The sequence below is a fragment of the Benincasa hispida genome, chromosome 7 (genome assembly GCF_009727055.1).
Source record: "Benincasa hispida cultivar B227 chromosome 7, ASM972705v1, whole genome shotgun sequence".
In the NCBI taxonomy this organism is placed as follows: Eukaryota; Viridiplantae; Streptophyta; class Magnoliopsida; order Cucurbitales; family Cucurbitaceae; genus Benincasa; species Benincasa hispida.
This window is the reverse complement of record NC_052355.1, coordinates 7,417,966-7,429,019: the sequence shown is the minus strand read 5'-3', so window position 1 is coordinate 7,429,019 and position 11,054 is coordinate 7,417,966. Positions and strand designations below refer to the sequence as shown.

The window sequence follows — 11,054 nt, the reverse complement described above, 5'->3', positions numbered from 1 at the left end:
GAAATTAATGGATGGGAGAAGTTGGTTGATAGGTTCATGAATTGATTCTTTCCTCCGTCTGTCAACACAAAGAGATGAAGGGATGTTTTGAATTTCGAACAAAAAGTTACGAAACCTTGAGCACCGCTTGGGTGCGATTCCGGCAGTTAGTGAAGAGTTGTTCGCATATCAGGAATCCTGATAGTGTTTTGATGGAAGCCTTTTACAATGGCTTAGACCAATCAACGCAAGCAGTTGTCGATGCCTCCACGAAGGAGGATTAATGAATAAGTCATATACGAAAGCAAAGGATATATTGGATCGCATCTTGCGACATTCTGATGAGTGGATTGATATCGGACTTGAGGTAAGGGGTCGGGAACAAGAAAGAGTAGAAAGGGCCAATGTGTCAACAGACACAATGAGCGCACTGGTCGATCAAATGACCACCATGACCTCACTCCTCCAGACGGTGGCCAATTAGCAGAGAACTCTATTGCAAGGATCAGCGCAAGTTAATGCGGTGACTCACGTGGCCACAGGGGATTGCACTCAATGGGGAGAGCGACATCCAGTAGAAGTCTGCCCATGGAATCAAAAACCCATATATGCTGTCTACAATGAATCACTTGGCAACATCCATAACCCTGGTTGGTGGGATATGAGTGCAGCGCACTATTTCAAAACAACCTCCCCATTAAAATGGACCCTGGGACTTTCACATTGCCCTACACGATAAGAAGGAAGATGGTTGGGAATGCACTGTGCGATTTAGGAGCAAGCATAAATCTGATGCCCTTGTCGATTTTTAAGAAGCTGGATATCGGCGAAGCAAGACCAACCATGATCACATTACAACTGGCCGATAGATCGATAAAGCTTCTTGAAGGCAAGATAGAAGATTTTCTCGTGCTAGTGGACAAGTTTATCTTCCTAGCAGACTTTGTCAAATTGGATTATGAAGCTGATAGAGAAATCCCTATCATCTTGGGCCGTCCATTTCTCGCCACAAGGCAAGCACTGATCGATGTGCAGAAAGGAGAATTGACCATCAGGCTCGACGATCAGGAAGTAAAATTCAACGTACTCAATGTGTTGAAGTACCCAAATGATATAGAGAACTGCCAGTATATCGAGGAACTGCGGGAAGAACATTGGTACGAACCCCTGAAGGAGCTGGAGGAAGAGAATTTTGAAATCGACACAATGTTGGAGGAGGGTTGCGCCGCAATTCATGTTGAATCAAATTTTGAGCCGCTCAAGTTATCTGAATGGACATCACAGCGCATTAAGCCATCTTTTGAAGAACCACCTGTGTTAGAGTTAAAACCATTGCCCGTGCACCTTAAGTACGCTTACTTAGGAAGTAACGACATGTTACCTGTTATCATTTCTTCATCGCTGAGTAATGAGAAAAAAGATGCACTCATGCAGATTCTAAGAAATAATGCAAAGGCCTTAGGATAGACTTTGGCAGACATTCGAGGAATTAGTCCCTCATATTGTATGCACATGATTCGTCTAGAAGAAGGAAAGACTGGATCAGTAGAAAGGCAACATCGCTTGAACCCTGCTATGAGGGAGGTCGTGAAGAAGGAAATAGTAAAGTGGCTGGACGCAGGTGTCATCTACCCGATATCTGATAGCAGTTAGGTGAGCCCAGTGCAATGTGTTCCAAAGAAAGAGGGGATGACAGTCATCACTAATGATAAGAATGAATTGATTCCTACACGAACGACTACGGGGTGGAGAATTTGTATGGATTATCGCTAGCTGAATTTGGCCACTAAAAAGGACCACTTTCCACTCCCGTTCATTGATCAGATGTTAGATAGACTTGTGGTGAATGAATTTTTCTGCTTTCTTGATGGCTATTCAGAGTATAACTAAATAACAATTGCGCCGGAGGACCAAGACAAGACAACCTTCACGTGCCCATTTGGTACGTTCGCATTCTGACGCATGCCATATTGACTCTGCAATGCACCAGGAACTTTTCAACGATGCATGATGGCAATATTCTCAGATTACTTGGAGGAGTCAATCGAGGTATTCATGGATGATTTCTCAGTCTTCGGATGTAATTATGACTCCTGTTTGTCTAACCTTGAAAAGGTCTTGAAGAGATGCGTTGCAACAAATCTTGTTTTGAACTGGGAAAAATGCCACTTTATGGTGGAAGAAGGAATAGTTCTGGGTCACAAAATCTCCAAGGCAGGATTGGAAGTTGATCAGGCAAAGATCAATGCAATTTCCAAATTACCCCCACCTGTGAACGTAAAAACACTTAGGAGCTTTCTGGGACACGCTGGGTTTTATAGAAGATTTATTCGCAACTTCTCCCATATCGCAAGACCTTTAAGCGCACTCCTCGAAGCTGACCACGAGTATAATTTTGATGACGCCTACACCAAAGCATTTAATGCATTGAAGGATGCGTTCAACACTGCACCTATTTTGATTGCGCCAAATTGGACGCAACCATTTGCATTGATGTGCGATGCTAGCGGATATGCTGTGGACACAGTTTTGAGTCAGTGTAAGGGTAAGGTATTGCATCCTATTTATTATGCAAGCAAAACACTGAATGATGCGCATGATAACTATACGACCACGGAAAAGGAAATGCTCACAGTGGTGTTTGCACTGGAGAAGTTCCGACAGTACTTAATCGAAACAAATATTGTAGTGTATACGGATCACTCTACAATCAAGTATTTAATGTCGAAGAAGGATGCAAAACCGAGGCTTACACGGTGGGTGTTGCTCTTGCAAGAGTTTGACCTAGAAATTAAAGATCGGAAGGGCACCGAGAACCAAGTTGCAGATCATTTGTCAAGATTGGAGAATTGCGAGGTTCAAGGGACAAAAAAAGATATTGAGGAAAGATTCCCCGATGAGCTTATGATGGCAGTAGACATTAATGTTCCCTGGTATGCGAACATAATAAACTTCATAGTTTGCGGTCAAATATTGGATCACTATACATACCAGCAAAAGAAGAAGCTAGACATGATGCCAAATTTTATTTCTGGGATGATCCATTCATATATCGACAAGGACCTGATCATATATTATGTCGATGCATTCTTGAGCACGAAGCCAAGCACATTTTAGTGCTCTATCACGAGTCCCCGTATGGAGGACATTTTTGGGGACAAAGGACCGCAACAAAGGTTCTATAGTGCAGCTACTTCTAGCCAACACTGTTTAAAGATGCCCATGCCCATGTTGTGCAATGCGATAGGTGTCAGAGGATGGGGAATATGTCTAAAAGAAATGAAATGCCATTGACGTCAATCTTAGAGGTTGAATTATTCTGTGTTTGGAATTGAACTTCATGGGCCCGTTCCACAATCTGAAGCGTCATCAATATTTCTGGTTGCTGTTGATACAGTATCGAATGGGTTGAAGGCCATCAATGTGCCAAGAATGATGCAGCCACAGTGGCGAGTTTCTGAAGAAGACATTTTGCTCGATATGGGATGCCACGGGCCTTAATCAGCGATGAGGGCTCTCACTTATTCAACCACATAATTGCCAACCTGTTGACTAAATTCAATGTTAGCCATCGAGTTGCGACTGCTTATCACCCATAGACTAATGAAGTAGGCAAAGATTTCAACAGAAGAGATCAAAAATATCTTGGAAAAGGTAGTCAAATTCTTCCAGAAAGATTGTCACCCAAGCTTGATGAAGCACTATGGGCTTACAGAGACCTGCCTACAAAACTCCAATTGGACATGTCTCTGTGAGTGCCCTAGTCTTTGGAAAAGCTTGTCATTTGCCACTCGAGTTAGAACATAAGGCGATGTGGGCATGCAAGAAATTGAAGTTTGATTTAGCAAGTGCGGGGAAAGTCCAGAAGCTACAATTGAACCAGCTGGTCGAATGGTGAAGGGATGCCTATGAGAATGCCAAGATCTATAAGGAGAAAACCAAGAAATGGCATGACGAACGCATAAACGACCGGGCATTCACCGAAGGTCAGTAGGTATTATTGTTTAACGCACGTTTGCGATTGTTCCCAGGGAAGTTGAAGTCTCGCTGGTCTGGACCATTCCAAATCAAGACAATCTTTCCTCACGGTGCAGTGGAACTAACAACGTTAGACGGGAACGGTGCATTTAAAGTCAATGGTCAATAGATTAAGCCCTACGATGGAGGCGGTTTCGATCAACGCATGGACACCATTGACTTGGGCAAGCAGGATTAAAACCGCTTGCAGGGGGAGTGATTGCGGTAATTCTAAGAACTTCTTTAAATCACCTTCCCTATTTATGTTTACTTGCTTTCCTTACTGCTTTCTTTTATCGCTTTTTAAATTCTATTATTTACTGTCTAGTAGGATTAGTCTTTAATGTTTTGTATTTTCTTCCAATTTAATTTCGCATGTATTTCCATACCTTAAATTTAGTAGCGCCGGTCATAGAATTTTTGTGAATGATTGGATGAATCATTGCAAAGTATTTTTTACTCATGTTTTGATGAATTAAGAAGAAAAGAAGATAAACCGGTATGTAACGAAATGACGGGTGTAGTGAGCGATACCAAGAGACACTGTGCGTCCAGTACACCCAAATGAATTGCAATGAGGGGTGTGTTGCACGCGTATATGTCCTTTGCCCTTCCTTAGCTAAATGCACTATGTTGACGTATCCTCTAGAAATGTGTTTGATTAAGGGGTGTGTTGCAGAGATGTATGCGTGTTGTCCGTCCTCAGCAAAAATTGATTTGCGTTTATTGGAAGCATGGTGTGAATTTTAATCATGCACCCTTTTGAATCAAATGTGAAAAGATCAAATTCTTTGACTCTTGTACAGACAACATAAAATTTTTTTGTATTGCGTTCATTTATAATTACTTGTATACTCTGTTAATATTCAATACAATTAAGTACATATTCATTCCTTTTTTTCCTGTGCCTTTCTCTTTATCTTCCTTTGTTAATTTTTGTGATGTTCTTAATCTTTTATTTTTACGATCTTCATTGGGTTGCTATGATGTATTATATGTTTATACTTAGAAACATTTCCCATACTTAATGAATTCTGACTAACACTTAGTTAACTCTTAGTTTAGCAGTACTTTACCTTTTATCTTTCAAAGTTCTGCTCAAACCTTCTTTTTGAAATTTTCTTCTAAGTGTTTGTCTAGTCTATCCAAACAATGCAACAAAGACCTTACTCATCTTTAAATTTGGGGGTGGGGAAGGTCTGAGCAGATGAGATCAAGAATATGCAGTATTTAAGAAAATGCGTCCATTTTCATATTCAAAAAGAAAAAAAAATTATGCAAGACTCCAATGTCAGTGCAAGGGAAAACCTCAAAATTATTCCCCACCTGATAAGAGTTTAGTTGTGAAAGAAGCCTGCTCGTAGTTGGATATTCAAATGACACCCGTAGGAGCAAGCCAAAATGAAGGTGGGTTTCCAAGAACAACGCAGTATGAAAAGAAACAAAAAAAAAAAAATAAGAGAAAAATAAAAGAATGCAAGAGACAACTCCTCTGAATATCATGAGTTAAAGTTGAAATTGGCACACAACCGTAGTTGGATGTTCGCATGACACCCGTGAGGACAAGCCAAAATGAAGAGTATAACCATGATCAACAGTCTCTAAATAAATGACGCAAATTTTTGCTCACCGCATATAGATACATCAAGTTGTTTAGACAAAGAAGAGATAAACATTCTATTTTGAAAACTAGAAAAGCATCTTTGAGCAAAATTTTGTTATATAGAAAAATAAAGTAGGGCTTGCTACGAATTAGCAAGGATAGAAAGAAATTTTGATATCAAGTAATGTGCCCAAGTGTAACATTTGGAGCAACCAATAGTCGCAAAAATATAGGATAAGAATTGAGCATGATTGCCTTAGTAGAAGATATGCTTGAGGACAAGCATATATCTAAATTTGGGGGTGTGATAACTTGTAGAAATACAAGTTATTTATGTCACCTTATCTAGATATTGCGGCCAAAAGTTAGTGATTATGCGCCGATTGTATGAAAATTAGCTTAGAATTACAATAATTATAAATGATCGCAATTACACCCACTAACACTATAAAGATGAAAGACATGGAGAATTTTACTCTGTTTTGCAGGAAACCAAGTCACCGCTTGCGCTCAAGGCTCAAGAGAAACTGATCAACACATCTCTGTCACATTGCGCCCGTCAATCAACAATGAAGAGACAATTACCACAATGACGGCGCAATGCGACAGTCGATCCAAAGCTGCATTTCAACCGCATGTGGTAATAAAAACAACATCGCATGCGAACTCACGATCGAAAGATGCAGCTGAGCAACGCAAAAGCGGAGGATTGAGACACGTACAACTAACGGTTGTGCAGAATTGACGGTCTGATTGCATAACAGAAGGAATAATTATTCCTCCATCTTCGGAATTACCATAACAACAAGTGGGGACCACAAGGCCAGAGTCAAAGATCCTCACCTAGAAATACCCCATAGATTTCAGAGAAAACTTATGCTACTTGATACGGGGCTAAATGCTGCTAAAGTGTTGAGAGAAAAGGTTGAGCTGAGTGCTTAATTGAAGAAATCTGGGAAGAAGACGAGAAAAGGCCGAGAGGTGAGTCTTTGATCTATTCTACTAAATACCCGACTTGAAGCTTTGTGCATAGATCCCTGCTATCGGTTGAGCAAACCTGAGAGGGAGGTTCATCCTAACATCCGATCCATCCAATTCGACAAGCAGATCTCCATTGAATCGGTGCCAAGACGTTGGCGCTTGTTTGTATCTGTTCTATCTCTTTTCATCGTTGTATTTCACTTTCTTTACCTTTTCATTCACACGCCATGTATCAAATGCTTAATAGATATATTAAATGTTTCGATCGCTTTCATATTCCATTTTCTGTCTATTTTCGTTCCCCCGTTAATCACTTTCTCCATGATGTTTTCTTAATTCCCTGATAGTTAATATGAATTAAACATTTCTCCATGATGTTTTCTTAATTCCTTGATAGTTAATATGAATTAAACAAGTATTTAATCTGTGTTAAAGAGATAAAATGCGTTTAGCTAAGGTATGCTAGACGACATCTTCGTCTATGAGAGCAGAAGTGAAGATGTCATTCTGATCTATCGAGAGAAGGTTAGAAGAATGCGTTAACTAAAGCGAGTAGTACTTCTAGACATGGAACCAACCTTGTGTTCATTACGTTCGTCACTGTTTCACCACAGACATATGGGAGCGCGGCCGATTACTGAAAGGTGTACGCCAAGAGAAAAGCGGAACCATACTTATAGCTTTAGCGCAATTGTGAAACTTGTGAAGTTTATATTATTTATCATTCCTTTTCTGTTATGTTCATAAGACTTTCCGCCGCATTCAACGTTCTTTGCATAACCTTCACAGCCAGCCTTGACCCCAGCATCTTGTATCATGAAGCCTGTATCTTGTATCATCTAGCTTAGGTTTACTGTATTTTATTTTATTATCACATTTTTACTGCTTTACTTTATTTTATCGCAATTTTAATACTTGTACAAAACAGCTTTTTAAAGATTGAAAAACCTGGTCGTATATATTACGAACATACCACAATAACCTCAAACAGTCCCTGTGTTCAACCTCGGATCACACCGAGAAACTTGGGGTGGAATTACACTTGGTTCCATCGTAAGGAAACTTGTGACAACGCATGACATACTACGTGAACATTCATAATTAATGAATATCTAGAAGTAGTATCGCATCATTTCGTGCACAGCATAGCATACATCCTTAAGCGTTAGCGTAGTCTCACAACAATAGTTCACATACTCTTGTTGCTGATAATCATGTAAAAAACAAAAGTAAGGAAGCTAAAGATCGTTGTAACTCAAAAGGGAGGTCCATGTCTAGAGACAATGAGACTAGGATATGTCGTTACTGTAACAAGCCTATTACACCACAACATAATTGAGTTGCTGAGAGGATGAACAGAACCATTGTGGAGAAGGTGAGGTGTATGCTTAGAATGTCTGATCTATTGGGGTTGATGCCCTAAATCTCATAGGGTTTCAAATGAATACCTCTGATTATTCTCCCAAACTGACTGAATTCACCACGAAATTCTTCTTCTATCTCCGTAGTAGATCACCACAAGTGTCTTATCTACTAATCTTAGGCCTTAGGTTGAGTGGTGGAACTTAAATTGAGAAGAATTTTGGTGTAATATTGGGGTTTGGTTTGAAGAGGGAAAACATATATTATTTCTTCAGAATTTCAAGTTGCATGAAGCTAATCTAATCTGATTAGTTATCTATTTATACAATAAAACCATGTAACACTGAATTAAAGGGGAATTTGACACTTAAACTCCACTAATTTTAGTGGATTAGGTGGGAAAAATTAGAAAAAACCACTTCGAATTTTAATATAGTTTTCCTCTTAATTTAATTTTTCATTAAAATCAAATTAAATTAAAAAGATAAAATTTTATTTTTCCTGAATTTGAATTTTCAAAATCAAAATTATCTAAAATACTTTATTTTAAATAAATAAATAATGAATTAAACAAATTAATTAATTAAATTAATAATTAATTTAATATCAAATATTAAATTAACAAAAATACCTAATCCACACATAAATCATTATTCATGTACTTGATATTTAAATATTTCCAACTCTCCAAATTCATTTAATTTGTAAATTAAACGTTTAATTATATCAGATATAGTAATCCAAACCCTAAACCGTATTTAAACATTTCAAATTCTCTCAACATGTTATTCTAAGGCTTAATCTTTTTATGTGCTAGTAGAGGGACCTAATGGACCTACAGATCATGAACTCCAATGATTTGAGATTAATTGGCTAAGCTCTTTAAATAGAATTATTCAATGTTCGTTAACTACCAAATCATACCACTATAGCTCAATAGTTGCATTCTTCTCATTGTAGATATATTTATGTCCACTTGATTTAACTAGAATAAGTAAGTCCATCTTTCACAGTTTGTTCGTATTAACAGTTAGGTCAAAATTATCATTTTACCCCAACAATACATCTTGCTCCTTAAGTCTCCACTAATTCTCAAATGTACAATTGGTTTATGGCCCTATCAATAAACCGAGTCCCTCTCAACCATAGAAAGGGCAGGGGCCCCTTTGTTCAAGACCAAGAGTCAGTAATTAAGGGAGCAACCTATCTGCTAACCCTAAAATTGGTAGGAGTGAATTGCCTCTTGCAGAACTATGTCCCCAGTTATCTATGCAGTTTTACCCCAAAAATGGGAGGCTTATTGAATGGCAATGTTGAGACACTCGCACCCATGTAGATTAAAGGATAATCCCAATAAACAAGAGTTCATAGTTACCTCAGGATTGAGATCTAGTTACCTTAGGTTATCAAATTGAAATAGTCAGTTTTAACAATAAATGATCGTTATAAAGAAAAGTGACTATTTCGTGGTCCGGCTTATGCAAACATCTTTTGCATAGGATGCCTCCACTTGCATGTCTACACATGAACGACTTTGGGATCACATCGTTTGTAATAGTATACAAAGTGGGCCACGTCCATAGTGTCGCCAAAATAAGGTACCCAACCCTATCCATATACTTATAGATCGTTCTGGCTATATACTAAAACTTGATCCTCTTTTATGTCTCTACATAAAATTTAAGTATTCATGTTATAGTCATGGATTCATTAGTTTGTTGAATTCATGAATCTATAAATGGAATTCAATAACACTTTTATTGAAAGAAACCTCAATAAAATCTTTATTGTGAACAAAATATGTTTGATATTTACAAATTGCGAGTTTTAGGACGTTCCCAACAAGGTCAAAGCTTGATTTGAAGACTAATCCATGTGCTTTTTTTTTTGGGTATGGGGATGAAGAGTATTGTTATAGGCTCTACGATCTAGAAAAGAAAAATTTAGTGAGAAATAGAGATATAATATTCTTTGAGCATGAGAAGGGTGCAGATCTTCTTGGTACAAGGTACACTTCTACTTTAGAGTTGTGTTTTCATACTACTAATGATTCAACTTCTACTCCTTCTATTGTTCAGCTGACAAATGAGAATGTTGATGATGTATATGATGATGTTGGTGAGATACAACCTAATGGAAATGTACCTGATGTGCTGGCACTTATAACATTTCATGGAGTATTCTCGTGCATCCTTAAACAGAGTGGGCCAGTAATACCCACATTGCAAAACTTTTGCTGTTGTGCATTGTCCACCAAAATGCCCTCCATAGGGTGATTCATGATATTGAAACAGTATGCGATGGAAAGCAATTTCTTGAATACAGAGTCTCAATATTTGGTCTGGTTCTCTTTTGTAGAGATTAGGATCGTCCTAGTAGTAAAATTTGCATTCATAATTGAGCCATTTCTTTTGATAGGATGTGTAGTTTTCAGGGAATTATTTGAAGACCAAGAAGTTGACAATATCTGCATACCAGTGTAGTTCTTCAATTTTAAGCAACTTCTCATCAGGAAATGAGGCGTTCACCTCCGACTAGATGTGATCCACTTCATGATTTTCTAATCTCGATAAATGGTCTGCAACCTGGTTCTCTGTTCCCTTTCGGTAAATTATTTCCCTATTAAATTCTTGGAGTAAGAGAACCCATCGAATTAGTCTAGGATTCGCATCTTTTTTGGTCACCAAATATCTTATCATTGAATGGTATGTGTGGACTATTACTTTTGACCCCAATAAGTAAGGTCTGAATTTTTCAATCACAAAAATTACTACTAAAAGTTCCTTCTCGGTGGTGTTGTAATTTGCTTGTTTAGAGTTTAATGTTTTGTTAGCATATGCGATGGGATGTAACATTGTCTTTACTTTTTTTGCCAAGACTGCCCCTATCGCATATCCGCTGGCATTGCACATCAGCTCAAATGGCTTTGCCCAATCGGGTGTAATCAAAATTGGCGCTGTAGTCAAAGCGTCCTTAGTGTTTTGAATGTAGTGAGGTAGTGTGAATCAAAATCAAAAGGTCTATCAGCTTCAACAATGCATTCAAGGGTTGAGCGATTTTGAAGAAGTCCTTCACAAACCTTCTATAAAACCCTGAGTGTCCTAGGAAACTC

General features: G+C 38.3%; 1 protein-coding gene across 1 annotated transcript; it reads left to right on the top strand.

The window, feature by feature from the left end:
* The first annotated feature begins 681 nt into the window (after positions 1 to 681).
* LOC120080956 lies at positions 682 to 1,446 on the top strand. Its single transcript, XM_039035639.1, has one exon. The coding sequence runs from the start codon at positions 682 to 684 to the stop codon at positions 1,444 to 1,446; it is 765 nt and encodes a 254-aa protein (XP_038891567.1).
* Positions 1,447 to 11,054: the final 9,608 nt, after the last annotated feature.